The sequence below is a fragment of the Panthera tigris genome, chromosome A2 (genome assembly GCF_018350195.1).
Source record: "Panthera tigris isolate Pti1 chromosome A2, P.tigris_Pti1_mat1.1, whole genome shotgun sequence".
In the NCBI taxonomy this organism is placed as follows: domain Eukaryota; kingdom Metazoa; phylum Chordata; class Mammalia; order Carnivora; family Felidae; genus Panthera; species Panthera tigris.
The window spans coordinates 80470671-80490278 of NC_056661.1; the positions used below are offsets into that span (position 1 = coordinate 80470671).

The following is a 19608-nucleotide window of genomic DNA, read 5'->3' on the forward strand; positions in this document are numbered from 1 at the left end:
AGATGGGCAAAAAGGAAAGATGTCTGCAAACATGCTCTGTAGGCACCCTGTGGGACAGCAAGTGCTCATAGACACTACTGCCGGGAGTGCAAAATGGAACAGCCTCTGTGGAGGGCAGGGCGGCATGATCTTTCCCAACTACAAATGCACTTAACCTTTAACCCAGCACTTCCAGCAACGTGCTGCATGTATTCAAAATGACACATGTACGTGGTTGATCAACTGTAAGCAGTTGTAGAAACTGGTTACTGTCTATAGAATAAAGGACTGGAAAAACCTTAAGCATCAAAGAAAAGGACCAGTTCAATAAACTCGGGTATATCCACATGATAGAGTATCATGTAATGGTAAAAAAAAAAAAAAAAAAAAAAGTAAAAAATATCCAGAATAATCTATATATAATGTTAAAAAGATACTTTGGGGTAAGAAAAAGGGGAAAATAAGAATATATATATTTGTATTTACTTATATCTGCATAAAGAAATACTGAAAGAAAATGCGAGAAAGTAGTTTCCTGCAACTGGGGTGTGATATCACGGGGACAGGGATTGGAGTGACACTTTTTACTCTATCACTGTAGTATTTAAACTACCTAAGAGTGTTAGTTTTTTTAATGTTAGACACCGATACCCAAAGTGTGGGCTAATTTTCCTTTCTTCTTTTATAGCACAAGTTGTGAATGACCTCACTCAAAATCGATTCTTTGAAAATCCTGCCTTGAAGGAGCTGCTGTTCTACAGCATTCATGATGCAGTTTTAGGCAGCCAGCTTCGGGAGGCGCTTGCGCTTGCCGAGCAAGAAGCCACCGCCGCCCCTCCCCAGGAGGACTCAGAACCCAACGCCACTCCAGAAGCTTAGAGGAGGAACCCAGCTGGGATGGGGTACGAGCCTCTGGGAAATTACTCACTTACACATTTTAAGTACTAGACACTAGACATCCCCCCGCTAAGGGTAAATGCTAGTAGTCAAGGTTTGATTTGGAGGGTGAATGACGCACATAGCAAGATGTATCTTGTGTTTTTTTTTTTAATTGAATTATTTCAAAGATAAATTGTCCCTCTTGCCTGCATTTACTGTGCAGTGACATTCCTGTTACCCTTTAGTGTTACCTTTATAAGCCGAGCGTTCCAGAAGTTATTTCCTTTAATTGCTTTACGTACCAATCATATATGCTTTCACCAGATGGGTAGCATCCTTACTTTGGTACTTGCTGGTGTACAGACTTTCTGTAATCAGAGCTAACTAATAGAAGGGGCACACCCTCAGTTTTCTAGAAGTTCTTTAAAAATAACCTTTTATTACTAAAGAAGCATTATGAGTGCAATAAAAAGAATAGAAAAAATAAACTAAAAACATTATATTGCTACCATTCAAAGATTATCACTAACACCTTAAGGCATATCCTTCCAGATCTTTTTCTGTGCATATATACTTACATTTTTTAACCAGAGTAAGATCATATTCTACATAGTGCTCTGTAAGTCATTTTTCAGTCAACAATCCTTGTTTCCTCATCTGGAATACTTTTACCTCAGATCATATTCAGGTTTCCCCAGTTGTCCTCAAATTTATACTTGGTCTGTCCAGACTAGTATCCATTCTGTGACCTACCACTACAACTGGTCATGTCCCTTCAAGTCCCTTAAGTCTATCTTAATCCAGTACAGTCCCTTTTATGACATTGAGTTGTTGAAGAGAGACTGGGGCAGTTGTCCTGTAGAATCCCCATTTTGTTCTTTCAAGGTGTTATATCGCTTGTCCCTTTATTTCCTGAATTACCTGTAATCTAAAAGTTTTATCTAAAAGCTTCATGGATTTGAATAAAACATTTTTTTTTTTTGCTGGAATATATCCTAGATGAGACACATGCTTTAAATCTCATCACATCAGAAAACACATAATATCTAGTTGACCTACCACTAAATGATGCCGATAGCCTCATCCCCCACTTACGTTTTCTCCATTGTGACTTGTGAGTTTTCTATCTGGTTTTCCTTTGGCAGCGAATGAATGCCCAGTTCCCATTAGCCATTCACCCAGAGGTTTTAACAGTGATAATCCTTGCTTAAATCAATAATTTTATTAAGGCTTGAGATTTTTTTTTCCATTTCTCTCATTTCTTCAGCATTTATTAGTTGGTGTTTCTTTGTAAACTACAGCTATTCCTCCTCAACCTGAGCTATTTGGTCATCCTTAAATACAATCCTTTCTTACTGGAAAGGCAGGTTAAATGCTTTATTTTTTCCATTTAACTATCAACTTCAAAGTAAGGAGCTGGTTTAACGGGCAATGACATAGTAGGCTCTTTTACATTTCTCTTTTTTTCAGTGTAATCATAGGCTCGTGTATTTTTACAGTTTTAATGTTCCTCAGTCCATTATAATAATTCTTTTTGGTGCTCATTTGTCACTACTGTGACCAGTAGGCGCCCCTAGAACTTCTGTTGCTGCTAATAGTAAAGTAACCTTAAAGACCATGTATTTAAGAAAGCTAATTTCTTGATATAACTTAGTATCTTCCTTGGAAGTCCATAATAGTTATCAGTTAATTCTTATCAGACCCAGGGGGGGTAAGCCTATGAATGAGTAAAATGCCTATTTCAGGCAGTCTTCATAGTTGTTCAAGTGGGGGGAGAACTTTAAGCCAATTCGTCATCAAAAAGGTCTTGCTCTTGTAGTTCTAAGTACTACCTCACTCCAAATCAAAGCACAAGTATTAGCCAACCTGCCTAAAGCCTCCTCTGCTGAGATTTCCTGCTAACAGTCCGTTTTTCAAGTATGTTTTCTTACTGACTTCTTTTTAGTTTTCATAAAGAAAACACTGCCAGGAGAAAAGTGGGCAGATCCCAGGAAAGAGTCGTGTTAGCATGGGTCTAACTCCAACCAAACCTTATGGTTTGTTTGCTTTAACTCTCAGATTTTGCAGTGACTTTACTAATTTAAAGTGGACCACCTCCTTTCTAATCAGTACTTAATGGAGATCTAGAAAGAAATGAGATTTTCACCCAGCTACTTCCTTTGCAATCATCACACGCAAGATCAGATACATCTGCATTCTGATACAGACTGCCTTCTGAAGGAGCATGTAGTTGTAGCACCTCAGCTTTAGTGGAAGCTTTTGTACGAGGGCCTGCACCATTTCCGCCACTAATGCAGAACTTAAAGATTCTAAACAATGTTATAAAATACTTCATTGCATTGACTTTAGCACCCGTCTTCATCAAATGCTTTACATACAGAAATTCACATCCTAGCTGTTGATAGATTGAAAGTAGGGTACAAAAAATAGTATTTATCTGTATTTACAGATTTGTATTTAACTTTTCTGTTCCTTAGTTTTCAACCTATTTTGAATAGATTTTTACCATGTACATAAAAAGCACTGAAGTCTTAAGGAAAGTTTTTTGTTTGTTTGTTTCAGCGAGCCTCTGAGGATGTAAGAATGCATTTCAAAATGTTTTATCTATATGTAAATATGTTGGAATGTTTTACTTAAAATTATTTAATATAGTAGAAAATTTCCTGACCTTTTTTACTTTAAGTTTGCCTCTTCGTTCTTCTTTCTGGAGCTCAATAGCCAGTAGCGTGTGCTTCCTATGTGTCTCAAACCCTGGTTCAAATTCAGTCTCACTGCCCTGTCAAAATGAGCATAATCCACAATGATAGATCTAGGGACTTGGTTGGTCTTATTTTGTGGCAATATGGGAGAGCCCTGTCTTCAGGAAGGTCCCATATAGAGAAGTTGTCTTTCTAAAATCCTGCATGATAGGATAGTGGTTGATTTCTGCCTCATGGATGGATGGAATATGTAAACAATTGTGAACCAGGGCCCAGAAAATTAATTCATGTCATAGATATGGACTCTGTATAATGGCAGCTTATAGTGGGATCCCATTTGCCAGTCCCATCTGCAGTGGGACTCAGAGAAACAAGGATATGAATCCTCTGCAAGCCCTGGGAGTTCACTTTATAGTTTTCAGGTAACCCCTAAAACCCTTATAGTTTTCAGGTAACTCCGTGTGGTTTGATCCTGTATTCTTACCTACTTAACAGAGAAAGGAGGTACCTGCCTCCAAAGGTACATTTTGAGAAAATGAGTCTTCCCTGGTGTGTGCATGGAGTGGGTAACAAACCCAAAGAATCTGCCCTGGAATGGGTAGGTGTGTTTTTCTGTGTTTTGGGGGATGTGGGGATGGGGTGGCGTATGCCCTTGCGGAGGCTGAGGGAGAGGGAAGGGAGTATGTAATGTGGTAGGGAAGGCTTGATCTGTTACATCTGCCCCTTTAAAGATATTAATCCACTTAAAATTATCAGATCACACAAAACTTCCTTGGTGTGAGCCTGTGCGCTTTGAGTGTAAAAACTGCTGTTGGTCCTTTTTAGTGTACCTTTCAGGAATGCTTTTAGGAGTCCATATATTTAGATTTGTGATAATATGGTTTGAGTGTAGATAAAAGTTGGGTTGAGAAGTGACAGAAGTACCTACCTTAATTCTCCAAATAGCCAACCAAAATGCATGGGAGGGTTTTGAAACCGCTCAAATCCCAACAACAGAATGTTCAAGAACTTAGCATTGTAGCAGGTAACCTGCCTGCTTATGGACTTGGGTTTAATGAAGCCTGAGCATCTCAAAAATTTATCTGCCTTTGAGAAAAAAGGCACACCAGGCTCTTCATTTCACTTTATGTTAACAGATGACCTGAGCTTTGTGGAAATTACATTTTTACAAATCCATCACATTTTTACAGTGTTTTTTAAAAGTATTTTCTAAAGAGCACTACAGCATTTTTCTAGAGTCATCAACTCTGTGTTTTATCAGCACTGATTTATTTATGACATACACGTGTGCCCATACACACGCATATACACATGTATACGTACACACACGTATTTTAGGTGGAGGGGGTTACCAACGAGTGTGTATTTTATCTTTTAAAATGGGATACAAAGATGCTAATCTAGATACAGTTGGGCAGAAACACCCAAATTTTTCAAATAATTGTCGGTTTGATGTGTGGTCAGTTAGATTTTCAGCATGTAACTGAGATGTCAAGATTCTCCAGAGTCTAGAATATGTTAGTCCTGAGTGAGCTCAAGACATCCTCCAGTGTGAGTCATCTCAAATTGGTGCATAGAAGTATGTGGCTATGTGAAAACATGGTAAGACTTCAAACAGCGTGATCTAAATGCTTCTCAAAATATTACAAAAACATACATCTTCAGTTATTTACCTGAGTATTTTATTATATGCATAACACCTAGAAAGGGTTCATCCTATTTCATACCTCACGAGAGACCAGGGCAGGCTTGGAAAAATTTTTCTTACCAATTTCGCAAAAAAGAAAAATGGAAGACAGAAAAGAATGCTGGTTGGATTTTATGAATGAAGAGCTTTCATTTTTCTCTTTGAAAATGTTCATATTTTAAATACTTCAACTCAATACTCAAAGCATTACATTGTCCACTTTTTCTTTGAATTAAAATGTATCCAGCTCTTGCTATTTTGCATTACTTATGAACATTGAACTGCAATAAAAACAGTCTTTATGGTGCCTGGGTCTCAGTATTTGGGCGGGGAGGATAACTGTGGTGCAAGACAAGAGGGGATTTGGTGGCGGCTGAACAAGAAAGAATTTTAAAGGGATGTGCTGAGGATCCTAATTCGATTTTATTTTTAGAAATACCTCACTTCACCAGAAGTCTAACAGGAATTTTACTGAAATTTTAAACCATTAATTTACAAGATGAAGTATTTCTCTTTATGAAACCAATGGTGTATATATTTTTCTTTCTGCTTTACTGCTTCACTGGCCATTAAAATCACTAATTCTTGATTAACTTGAAATTGAAATCAACTCAAATGGCAAAGCAAAACCTAAGACATCAGATGCTTCTTCCACTTTAAAAAAAGTTTGGCCAAAGTGGTATTATTTATTTGATGTGGTAGGAAAAAAACAACATGTAAACACATGTGGTCCTGTGCCTAGATGGGCTATTGTGATGAGGGGCAGAAGAGCAGGAAGGTGAGGAACACAGGCGACAGAGCCGACACACCTGGACGTTCAATCCCAGCTCCAAGTCAATCAGGTAGGAAAGCTTTGCAGGCATTACATCAACATGCATGAGACCCGCCTCACCGCGTGGGAGGATACAATCGGCACCCATACAGCCCACAGGCCAGCATATGCCAAGAACATACGTGGTCTAAGCAAGCACTTGAGGAGATGGGACCCTTAAATGGTAGCACTTCAAAAACAGTCAACAGACACTGTAATAAGCATTTCTGCCAAATGACATCAGATATCACCTTTCACTGTACTACAGAAAAAAGACATCTGAAAAAAGCATTTTGAAATGCTTTATTTTTACGTGTTTAATGGTTATTAACAAGTCTATTTAATAAGGTTAGGATTCCAATGAAAAGTGTTTTCGTGAAAGTCTTCAGGGGTCAGTTGTATGTCATATAGCGGGGAGTAGCACTGAATTTGGCATAAGACTTAATGACCTTATTTACAGCCTCCAGGAAATCCTTCTCAGTAGCAATTTTTCGCCGTGCTCTGATAGCAAACATACCAGCTTCTGTGCATACACTTCTAATCTCAGCACCTTTCGAACAAAAAGAAAACAACAGGCTTATTAAAGCAGCCTGAACACACAGACCGGCAAGTACAGTAAGCAAGACCTTTTCACCTACCAGTGCTATTTGGACACAGTCGTGCTAACAGTTCAAATCTGATATCTCTTTCCACGCTCATTGAGCGAGCGTGGATCTTAAAAATATGAGTCCGACCCTAAAAATAGGGGAATTAATAAATATTAAAATGGAAAGACATCACGAAATTTCAAGAATCCCTTCTCTAAAACGAAATGATTTTCTTACCTCTAGATCAGGTAAGCTAAATTCAATCTTTCTGTCCAATCTCCCTGGCCTCATCAGTGCTGGATCCAAAGTGTCAGGTCTGTTAGTGGCCATCAGCACTTTAATGTTACCTCGAGGATCAAAACCGTCCAGTTGATTGATCAGTTCCAGCATCGTTCTCTGCACTTCGTTGTCTCCTCCAGCACCATCATCAAAACGAGCCCCTGGGAAGACGAAAAATAAGCTCTTTGTGTCCACTCAGGACAGCACTATGTGTAACCCAGATGTATTACAGATCTCAAGTCAGGTACTCCAGCTCAAGTGAACGTCTCACTTTTAAGCATATTCTGTAAGAACAGCCTACTTTACCGGAAAACTAAATTAGAAGGTGAATCTTTGAAAAGGACTCCTCATAGATATTTAAAAGGGGCTCCTTTCAAGTATTTTTTAAGTCCTCTTTGAGGAATTTTGTTTTTTAAATCACTCAAGAACACCTCCATTTCTAACACCATATACATCTGGATAAGGCAACAGAATCCATGCAAACTTTAGCACTCCAATGGTGTCTGACTGTATGTAAGAAATTGTCATACTCTAAGTTTCTCCAAACAGTCCTTAAAAATACAGCTACATCCATAATACAGTAGAACTGTACAGCTTACATCACGCTGATTTAGATGTGTTAGAGTACTCTAGATTGTCAATCTCTCATTTCAACCAACATAGCAAAAAAAAAAAAAAAAAAAAAGGCCTCCAAATATATATTTTCCTTTTTAAGTTGTATAAATACATATTGTTGTATTAAGGTATTATGTACACTATATAAAACAAAAAAATTGGAAAACTTTTAAATGAGATTAAAAGTATGAAGAAAAATTCTAGATTTTCTTCCTGCACACTAATACTATTTGATACACAGTCTACTTTGGACACTACCTCTTCAGAGCATCCTGACATCATCATAAGGCTTATTCCAAAAATTCTATAAAGGAAACTTCAGAGTCACAACACTAAATCGATACACTGTGGTCACATTATGGCTGGCCCTTGAAGACATTAACCACAGAAGCATCCAAACTCAACAACACTCATCTGTCTAAAAACAAGACTCGGGGTAACCTAACTGCAGTCCCCAAACAGCAATTACAGGGTGCAACTATATTTTCAAGTCATTTTTGTCACTAAGTTCATTAACTGAAACATATGCCAATTCCTCCAGCTATTAAGAATGATTACTCTCAAAGACTATTGTAACAGTTCAGGCCTCCAGAAGAGTAGCTTTCAAGGTCTATCTCATTTATGACTTACTTCAAACCAAACACCCATAAAATTAACAAGGTATGAATTATCATTCCCTTTATAAGGCAAGTGAACAGAGTCTCAGAGTTAGAATAACCTGTCCAGATCCCACAGCTAATATTTTATTTCATCAAATCGACGAAGCCAACAAGAACATTCTTTTAGGTATACTTCATGAAAAACCACCACCAATTAAATTATGCCCCAAAGCTTTCTGATCGCATTAAGTGAAGCTGTATCCTAAGTTGAGAGTTGTTAAAGTGTGAAAACAAGGGTCATGTGAATGAAATTAGGAAAAGTACAAAGATAAAGACTTGGAGAAATAGCAATGCTCTGTTTCTTTTTTCCTAATAATGTATCTCTACTGGTTATTAGATCTGTAGCTCCGACACGCCAGAGCTCATACAAGAGCTGGAATTAAAATTTTGTAAAAGATTAACGTATCAAGAGAACTCTACACATATTACTTTAAAACACTCACGAAACCCAATCCTACAGTAGTACTCTAATATACTGCCCATACCTCCAATAGCATCAATTTCATCAAAGAAGATAAGGCAGGCTTTTTTTGTTCTGGCCATTTCAAAGAGCTCCCGAACCATTCGAGCCCCCTAATGAGAAAAATAATTTAATTCAGAGTTGGTTTAAAAAAACTTTTAAGTACAGTAAGAAATTATGCTTCAAACCTTTCAATATTCCTAACAGTGTTCTCAACTATTATTACCAAAAGCTTTTTCAAAAAAAAAATGAAATTTGTTACCTATTCCATCATATTAATCTCATTAGCTTCAAAACAGTATTAATTTCATGATTCTTTACCTATTAAATAGCCAATAACTTCCAGACTTGAAGAGATCAAATTAACAGTTAAATGCACCATTTCAATCAGTTAAACTTGAGGAAATAAAAAATGGCACCTGATTTATCACTTGGCATTTCTGATCACCAATTTTAATTTGTAAGTTTTGATCAAGGAATAAAATTATACCTTAACTAATACAGCTCCTTTACTAATTCTTATTCTAAGTATATGAGTTGTTAATGCTTCAGATGCAATATGTACAGCCCTAGACTTCCTCTCTAATGAGAACATATATACACATGTATACGTATGTGTGTGTCACACATATACAGACAACTATGTTCTTTCTCAGTAGAATATGAAACGTTGCCTCTGAAATAAAAGTACACTTTTAAATGCACAATTCACCACGTTTCTGGGGTCTTACACACCAAGTCTGTAGAAAAGGTCCCAGCATACTGATTAAAAATTTTAAGCAGTTTAGTTCCAGTGACCACAAGGAAAGGCTGGTGGCTTCTGAACTACTAATTACAAACCATCAATCAAAAAAATTTCAAGTCTCAGTCCTTCAATGTGGAATTGATGAGGGAGTGCGGGGCAAGCTGAGGGCAAAGTATAGGCTAACAGCAACCCCCACCTCCCGGTGGACTATGTGTAGTAACCCTCGGACACTCCTCGCTACCCAAGAACAAAGGAAAAGGGTTTAAGTGCTTGCCATGGTAATGTGGGAAACGAAAGCAAATGAAAAATTAAATTCCCTTACTGCCTACAGCCCATAGACAAGTCCTTGAAACCAGCAGAGTGACCTCCCTCTAGGAGCTCAGCTGCCTAGATGTACTTTGCTAGGAGCAAAAGTGAATCTTGGCTTAACAATATCCCAACCTCAAGGATCCTGTAAGTCTACTTCCTTTATCTCAACTGCCCCAAGATAAATAATGGCAATCATACTTCAAGCTTATGGCCCCCCGATATACATTTGAAGGGTCTCATGACTGAGGTTTTATTAAACAGTAATAAATGGTGTTTCCCTAACAACAGCTAACCTCTCATGGTCTTGGAAACCTTATTTCCAAAATGCCAGAGACTTACTCTATCCCTGACCGCCCCAACCTGAGGGTATATAATGAGTTACCCATCACAACCCCAGTGCAGCTCTTCCTGCCCACAGGTCTTGTCCCCACCTTTCTGCACCAAAGATGTCTTCAAGAATTCTTTCTTGGTCGTCAGCTCTGGACCCCACGAACCCCATCACCCCAAAACTTCATCAGAACTGCTATTCCACATTATAAATCTTTCATGGGGCTACATATGTTTTGATCAATTTACTTTACCTCACCAACGTACTTCTGTACAAGTTCAGATCCAATAACTCGAATGAAGCAAGCATCTGTCCTGTTAGCAACTGCCCGAGCACAGAGTGTCTTGCCTGTACCCGGTGGGCCAAAGAGCAGCACACCCTTGGGAGGCTCAATGCCAAGGTTAACAAACCTCTCCGGCTGTGAGGGAGACAGGATTTTTACATTTATTACTTAGGTATGATAAAAACAAAACTACTTCTATATCATATTTAAATCAAAATTATTGACTCCATAATCAATATACTTAATAAGAATTTTACTTATTCTAAGACATAAGATCTAAACTAGACTCATATCAATACATAATGCTGAACAGCTTTTAAAGGTATTTCTCCTTAACAATACATTTTTCCCTCTAATTTAAAAAAAAGTACTGTTTTAAAAAACAAAAGAATTATGGTATTTAATATTCTAGTTTTCCATTATCCTCCTCAGCTTAATTTGATTCAATTTCCTCTTGGTATCATTAAAACACATGGTTCCTTCTACAATAACTTATATTTAACATCTTGCTAAAGGTTACACCTCAAACTCCTGTCACTCAAAATAGCAGATCTTTCTGCTTAGAGTAGGCCTGACCACTTGATTTGCTTTCTCTCCTGGGACATACTAATTCACCACTCCTCTATCTTCTACCCCTTCACTAAGGAAAATATAAAATTTTTAAAGCTATCTAATGACAGGCAATTTAAGTGCACAGACTCAGCCACTTACATGAAGTAATGGGGTTTCAACTACTTCTCGAAGTTTCTCAATCTGTTCTTTACAGCCACCCACGTCACTGTATGTGACATCAGGTTTTTCCTCCACCTAAGGATGAAAATGTAGAACGTAAAAAGCCACAGGCTTTTGAATACTAGTTCAAATGTTCTATCCAGTAGAGCAGACCAAATACCCTAAAAGGAAAATCAGACTCCTAACAAGTAAGAATTTTAACAAAAATGGAATACATTGTCCAGTGTCCTAGAACCACTTGCTGTTATTACTTGCTATGATAACCAGTAAAAGAGACAAACCAGAAAAAGAAAGACTGATAAAGACTTTCTCATCTGAAAAACTGCTTAAAACATTTTCGCAGCTCTTCAGTATATGCCCACATATTGACAGGTTTCTAGTCAATATTTCTAGTCAGCCTTTGAGATGGATGCAACTGTATTCAAAGTCATGTCATTCCTCTTCCCTCCCGCATTTTCTTACCTGCATCATGGTAACTGTTGGGTCAATCTTGGGAGGCAGCGGAATGTGAATTTGATACTTATTTCTGTCCACACTAAAGAGATAAAAAAATATCCTCACTCAATACATTCAAAAAATTTACTAAGTTAATTACATGTATCGTATATAACTTCCTTAATCCTAACTATCCTAGAGCAAGTTCTTCCTCTCCTTACACCATGTTACTTTCAACAGACTGGTAAACTCAACTCTAAAATCCTGCACTTCTTTGAGTATGACATTTAAAGCCATTCACAAAAAGCCCCAGTGGGGGTGGGAGAAAGGAGGTGGGTGGGAGGTCAGGAAGCTGATGCAGAAGAAAGGATGTCCAACTGTAGTACTCTACTGCACAGTATCCCTGTATTCCGTGGCACCCAGCCCATTCATTCAAAAGAAAGCCAAGGATGTGAATGTGACATGGTATCTTTAACGAAAGCAGAGTATAAGTAGAATCTTACCCAACTCTCATCCCTTCTTCAATGTCAGTAGGTGCCACCTGATCACTAAGGTCCACCACAAACTTGGCAAACTGCTTCACGTTGATAATGTACTTTGGGTCCTCCGAATCAGCATTGATGATCTTTGTACACCTAACAGAGCAAAAGGCTTGATTAAAGAACCTAAACCACTAATAATGAATTCAAGTAACTGGATTCTGTCCTGGGCAAGCAGTAAACTGATGAGCAGGTGTAAATGAGAACTGCAGAAATCAGGCCACTATTAAAGATCTTTTTCTATGGAGTATGCACAACCCCAAGGGTCCACTCCACTTTAGCTAAACTGGAAAATTTTCAAAAGATACACTGCCCTAGAAAAGTAAACCCAAATATTTCAACATTAAGAAGTTCTCTATGGGCGCCTAGGTGGATCAGTCGATTAAGCATCCAACTTCGGCTCAGGTCATGATCTCAGTTTGTGAGTTCGGGCCCTGCATCGGGCTCTGTGCTGACAGCTCGGAGCCTGGAGCCTGCTTCAGATTCTGTGTCTTCCTTTCTCTCTCTGCCCCGCCCCTGCTCACGCTCTATCTTTCTCTCTCAAAAATAAAATTTAATTAAAACAGTTTTTTTTTTTTAAGTTCTCTAATTTTTTTTAAAGTCTATTTATTTATTTTGTGAGAGAGAGAAAGAAGAGAGAGAGAGCAAGTGGGGAAGGAATAGAAAGAAAGAATCTCAAGCAGGCTCTGCACCACCAGTGCAGAGCCCACTGCGGGGCCCGAACTCACAAATCACCTGATCATGACCTGAGCCGAAGTCGGACGCTTAACCCACTGAGCCACCCAGGTGCCCCAATAAGTTCACTAATTTGATTTTCTTAACTATGTTTGTTTATTTGTAATACTCTTCTATATCTTAAGTTACTCTCCATTTTATTTTCCCATTGGAAAGACAGTCATTTTACATCAAGTTAAGTAATGTGTTTTCATTCTTTCCTGAGTTTATACTTCAAATCCATTTTTATCATTGTTGCTATTTTTAACTTAAATGTATTTTAATTTCTTTTTCTGTGTGACATGGTGAAGGCAAATCTGTAATACCATGTACATAATAATAGCAAGTAGTCTAGGGCGCCTGGGTGGCTCAGTTGGTTGAGAGTCTGACTCTTGATTTCAGCTCAGGTCATGATCTCAGAGTTGTGAGATCGAGACCGGTATCAGGCTCTGCACTGTACACGGAGCCTGCTTGAGATTCTCTCTCCCTTTTCCCTTACACAGGCAGGTGCTCTCTCTCTCCCTCTTTCTCAAAAAAAAAAAAAAAAAAAAAAAAAAAAAAAAGACTCAAAGATAAAGTTAAGAAAATCTCACAAAAGTAGACCAAAAAGACCAAAAACAAACAAATAAAAAAAAAAAACAAAAAAAACGCAGGAGAGAAAGATTAGCATATTAGTGGAGATATCCAGGAGGCCCAATTTCCAAAGAATAGAAGTCTGAAGTCTGGAACAGAGGACCAAGAACATGGGAAATCAGTAAGCAATAGTTTCAAGAAAAACCACCACCGTGAAGGGCAGGAGAGCCCAGCACCGTGGATGAAATGGATCAGTACTGAGGCACGTAGTCATGAAAGTTCAGAACCACGAGAACAAGGAGACCCTATGACTTTCAGATGAAAAACAGGTCACATGTACGGGACTGGGAATCAGAACAGCTTCAGACCAACAATACCAGGAGCTGGAGGACAATGGAATGCTGCCTTCAAAATTCTGAAGAAGGAACTTTATATCAGCCAAGACCTTTTCAGACATACGTAGTCTCCAAATATGACATCCCAAAAAAAGAAAAGAAAAAAAAAAAAGGGGGGGGGGGGAAAGGGAAAAAAAAAAAAAAAGAAGGAAAAAAAAAAGAAAAAAAAAAAACAACAAATATGACATCCCAACTGACCTCTTTCAGGAAGCTACCAGAGAACAGAGCCCACCTAATGCGGGTGTAAGTAAACCAAAAAGACAAACTCATGGTACATAAACAACAGGAGAGAGGCAAAGGGAACCTGCAGGGAAAGAGGTCACAGGATGGTTGTGATTTCGTAGGTGGAAAGGGCCACCAGTAGTGCACTGAAGCAGGTTGGCAAGTGCTGGGAAAGACTTCTTCAGGAAAACGGACCAGAGAGAATCCTGGTGCAGAGGACACACCCGAGGCATATGTGAGAAAAAAACCTGATGGACTTAACAAATCTGAAGACCAATTTAGTTGAGTATTTATATACATAGAAAACCAGGCAAATAAGAAAACGAGATGGTTATGACAAGAAAAATAAAAACTGGTACAAGAAAGAAAAAGCGATCAGTTTATTTACTACTTGCCTCTTTATAAATAGCACTACTTAGCCACAGTTGTGAAATCAATGAATACTGATCTAACCAAATTTTTAATGTAATTAAGGATGTAGGATAGGAAAAGTATCCTATCCTATTGGGATGATGACAGAGGAAACAAAATGAAATCCTCAGGCCAAGAGATGATATCTAAAGCTAAAAAAAATAATCAAGATGTAATCTACAATACACAAGATTTTGCATTGTCCATAAGAATCATGAAGGTAGAAATCAAAATAACCAGCTAAAAATTTTGAAAATAGGTGTCTCTAGGGAAGAGGAATTGGGAAAGACAACTATTGTTACAGAATTATTTAACTCCTTAAAACCATGATAGAACTGAAAAATAAACCAAAATAAATGGGAAAGACAGAAAAAGGGAGTAAGGGATAAAGGAAAAGAGGAAAGGAAAAATAACCTTTACCATAGTAAAGAGATAAAATGAAAATAAAATTTCCAATGATTAGAATAAAACACAAAAGAATACAATCTTGAATTGGGCTAAGGCTTCTTGAGCAACATTCAAACCCAAAAGGTATAATGAAAATGTTTACATATTTTATTTGCCTCCTAAAAACTTTAAACATTAGTACAACAAAAAGTAGCAACAAGTTAAAAGTCAAGCGACAGAATGGGAAAAAAATATTTGTAGCATATTAAAGAAAAGATAAATACGTACAATATGTAAAGTGCTCCTAAAAATTCACAAGAAACAAACCAATAGAACAAAATATGAATGGACAGAAAAATACAAATGTCTAATAAGTATAAGAAGCAGCTATCACACCAGTAATCAGCACAATGCAAATTAAGATGAGATTTTTTCCCCCACATGGCAAAAGTGTAAAAATTGATGATCACATATCTTATATTGATCAGGCAAACAGGCATTTGCCTCAAAACCTCATGTTAAGGAGTATGAACTGGTCAAATCACCTTTTTCCAGATTTTCAAAACTGTAAATCCCTTTGACCTCATAATTCCACTGCTAATAAGCTATACTAAGAAATAAATGCACACACAGAGAAATATTTAACATGAACATTCAATGTAGCACCATGAAGAATCACAGAAATTGTAAACAGACCAACATCTACAGAATATTACATAATTTTTAGAAACCAAGAGAAACCAGAAATAGAGGTACTAGAAAAAAAAAAAAATCAGGATATGTTTCTTTGCATGCAAATAAAATATATACATGAAGACATAGGACGACTAAGAGGACCAAACTATTTTCAGTTGTAGCTGAAGAAGGGGCAGTGGGACAGTGAAGATGGGAAGGAAGGTTCTCATGTCTTCATCTGCTCTTTCTGTATCATTTGAATTTTTATATGATTATGTCTTTACCTACTTCTTGAATAATTATTGAAGGCATAAAATTTAATCCCAGATACTTCTGGAGAAAGCTTTATTTATGCAGAATGTGGAATAAAAAACTTTTATGAACTATTGCATTATACCCCAGATTCTAAAAAGTGCTTGAGCATACAGATAAGAATAAATTTTCAAGGAGTGCTATGCATACCTCGCAACCTGCAAAGGCTGTTCACTCTGCAGTGTTTGCTTATCTGCAGCCAAATCCCAGAGTGCTGGTGGGGCCAGGCCAGTATCAGATTCTTTGATACCTACATAAAGAAGGATAACAAAGGTTCACTGAAATGTTATGCATCACCTTGAAGCAAGCTTCCGAAGCCTCAGCACCAATGACGTTTTGGACTGAATACGTGGCAGTGGGGAGTGTCCTGTGTGTTACAGTCGGCAGCATCCCTGGCCTCTAGCCACTGGATGCCACCAGCACCACCTCCCCTTCAAGTCACGAGAATCAAGAGTATCTCCAGTCACTGCCAAATGTCCTGGGGGAAGGGGATGCTGGGGCAAAATCACCCCAGTTGAAAAACACTGCCCTAAAGTAGTCACAAGCCAAAATCCAACACCATATTTGACAAATACTATGAAACTTCACCACTCAAGTTTCCAACTCATGAGCAGAAAAGTTTCCAACTACTGGGCAATAGCCCACTTACTTAAGCAATACCATGTGAGACCACATTTTTATTCGCTAAAAAATTTTTACTTGTTTATTAGAGTTTACTGAACTTGTCTCTGACCAATAGAAACATTACTTGCTTAAAGGATGATGTTGTTGCTTAACTGCTTAAGCATTATATTTGGTTGTAAAAGGTAGTGAAAGATTACTAAAGGAGATCCAATTTCTTAACAGACAGGAAGGATAGTAATTTTTTTTGTCTATAATTCACGAAGGAATAACATCTGTATTTAAACTCCTTAGATGTAATTAACACATTACATTTAAAGATAAGAGACAAGAATAATGAAATACACACCAGTAAGCTCATTGATCTTCTTGAGAAGTTGTTGAATGTCATCTTCAACCTGCTTTATCTGCCTAGAGTAAGTGCTCTGACCCTAGGAGATAAAAATCACTGTAATTAGAATATCAAGACATCAACAATTTATGAAACTGCAGACAGAAACTTTTAACAGTTACAATCTCAATAGCTATTATTGTCCCAATGCTTGTGACGTGGAAATAGAGTATATCATTTTCAGAAGTATTCCCAAACTAATATTTTTGCCCAAAGACACAATGCACTATTATGCAAGGTAACAAATGAAAATCATGCTTGAAATTAACCCAACTACAAGCCCTAAACATTGAAACTTTCTATTTCAGATCTAATTCAGGTACATACATTTTAAATATAGTAAACATTTGTCTAAGTTATTTCAAATATCTTTCAATATAGCACCACACTTAATTACAAATAGTATAAAAAATGTATGCGCTTTGACATGCTAAATATTTGCTCTCTGATCTAATCTGGAGAGAAACTGTGGTATGTAACTTTTTTCAGTGAGGATTACTATACACTGCCAGACGTTCTCTTCTAAATATTTTGGGAGGCTACTACCAACAATAGTTCTTTCAATATAAAACATCTATACTTGGTAGACATTGAAAACGACTTACGTAAGTTTTCAGCAAAGCAATATCCCCCTCATCCAGAGCTAAAATAAGAGAGAATACATGAGATTCAAAAAGAGGAAAGTAGAGCTAACAATTCTCTTCTGTTCAATTTACATTCAGTAACTGAGTGAGAAAAACTATGCAAAGTTGTAATGATATAAATACAACCAACAACAAGTTCCTGGACTCCAGGAACTTTTAACTAATTGGGTGAAGGCAGAATTTTACAAAGTATATAACACAGCTGCTGAAGAGTCTCAAAGGGATGTGACACAAAAACAGGAAGCCCAAAGAACAGAGTTTGAGAATCAAAACGACCTGGGTGCTAGCAACCTGAGTGCAATTGCAACGTCATGCAATTGCCAGGTAATGTTGGAAAACCCACTTTAAGCATCAGTTTTGTCATCTTTGAGAAACAGAGATAACCATAATTTTACCCTCACAATGTTGCTTTAAAGGTCAGATAAGATATGGATGAAGAAGCACCTAAAACTCTATACACGTTCATCATAATTATATGCAAGGAATAAATCTAGTAATACATTTACAGAATGATGGCATACCCAGAGAAATGCACAGATGAGATATTAAACCTCTGTGACTCAGTTTTCCACCAGGTGCCTGAGTAGCTCTGAGGTCTGCAGTATCCTAAAACACTTTCAAGGCAAACAGTAGAGTGTGGGATGAAAGTAAAGAGAAAATCTCTTTGGTGGGGGGGAGGTGGAAAAGAAGAAAAAAAAGTGCTAGGAGAGGTTGAAGTTGTTTAGGAAGGGAAGAGAGAAAAAGGGAAAAACAACAACAACAACAAAAACACTGCAAGAAGATTTTTTAAGTAGCCTGTCAGGAACAAAAGAAGAAAAGAGCATAAAGATGGAACTAAAAGGGGAAGAAATCCTGTGAGCTCCGTGTGAGTATCACCTGCACTGTGAGAAGTGCCAAGTGGCGGTGTTCTCTACAGAGAGTAATTTCACATTTTCAAAATTACAACTCCACTTCCAACATTCACCCTCCCGCTTGTGTTTGTGTCTGTGATAAGGTACACGAACAAGGTTATTCACTGCTCTAGAATGGCCACCAGATTGAAAGACACCTACATGTGCATCACTAAGGATTAATTATATGTATTACTACTCACCCAAAAAAGTGGGATACTATGCAGATGCAGACAGGCAGACAGCACTGACTCCTTACATATAACGATATGAACTTATCCCTAAGACACATTAAAATCCGAAAATGTATATATACAATTCGCTACATTTTATGTAAAGAACAAACCCTTGATATGCACAGAAAATGTCTAGAAAGATAACGCAAAATGGCAACACTAGTTGCCTCGGTGGATCATGCATGCACGCCTGGGGCCAAGGACCACTTTTTCAATGTGTCTTTTTTTTTTTTTTGAGACAGAGAGAGACAGAGCATGAACAGGGGAGGGGCAGAGAGAGAGGGAGACACAGAATCTGAAACAGGCTCCAGGCTCTGAGCTGTCAGCACAGAGCCCGACGCGGGGCTTGAACTCACCGACTGTGAGATCATGACCTGAGCCGAAGTCGGACGCCCAACCGACCGAGCCACCCAGGCGCCCCTCAATGTGTCTTTTTTTATGCATTTAGTGTTTTGAATCACATGAATAAATTACGTAGTCAAAGAAATGTTTTTTTGTTTTTTTTTTTTTTAAGGAAAATTACTTCTCAGGATCCTGACTACACAGTGACAGCACCAAGCCATCCCACTTGAGGGGGAGGAGGGGCAGAAAGAGGATACAGGTGACCAAGCACCACCAGGCAGGGAAACTTTTCAAGGCCTGCAAGACCAAGCAGGGTGAGTAACTTCATCAGGACCTGAGCTGAACATGAATAAAAATGTCGATCAGCGAGAGATGAATACAGAACTTGGAGTAGCATGAGGGACACAGAAGAGGCAGCCAGGGTAAGCCGGCTGCCGCCCCCGACGAAATCATCGGGGGCACAAAAGGGACACAGGGCCGAGTGGCGAGCGGGACTCCAGCCTCTCCTCCGGGGCCAAGCCTGGCCCTGCTCCGGCCCGGAGCTCCTGCCTATGTCAACTGACCTCGGATGGGCTTGTCGTCCTTCTCATCCTCTTTGGTTTTCCGCTGATCGGCACCGAGGTAATCCGGCATTTTAGGAGCTCCAAAGGCCTCAGCTCTTAGGTGATTACACAGCACCTCTCTCGCTTCCGGTGGTGCCGCTCTTTCCTTTCCTCACCGGAAGTAAGCTGAGCTCTACGGATCCTTTTACTCTGCGCACGAGAACCGG

At 38.3% G+C, this 19608-nt stretch overlaps 2 protein-coding genes across 2 annotated transcripts in view; one reads left to right on the forward strand and one right to left on the reverse strand.

Moving 5' to 3' along the window:
- SLC26A5 (solute carrier family 26 member 5) overlaps positions 1–3869 on the forward strand; it is a 50115-nt gene extending 46246 nt beyond the window's left edge. The window contains exon 20 of the mRNA XM_007083931.3: positions 668–3869. Coding sequence (XP_007083993.2) covers positions 668–858 — 191 coding nt within the window. The 3' untranslated portion in view covers positions 859–3869. The remainder of the gene's footprint in view (positions 1–667) is intronic.
- Positions 3870–6341: 2472 nt separating this feature from the next.
- On the reverse strand, positions 6342–19566 carry PSMC2 (proteasome 26S subunit, ATPase 2). Its single transcript, XM_007083930.3, has 12 exons — positions 19403–19566; positions 17333–17370; positions 16686–16767; positions 15866–15965; positions 11991–12122; positions 11515–11587; positions 11032–11127; positions 10291–10455; positions 8681–8768; positions 6880–7082; positions 6694–6790; positions 6342–6605 (listed from the first exon to the last, which is right to left on the reverse strand). Exons 1-12 carry the CDS (start codon positions 19470–19472, stop codon positions 6448–6450), a joined length of 1302 nt encoding a protein of 433 aa, XP_007083992.1. The 5' UTR covers positions 19473–19566; the 3' UTR covers positions 6342–6447.
- Between the last annotated feature and the right edge of the window lie 42 nt (positions 19567–19608).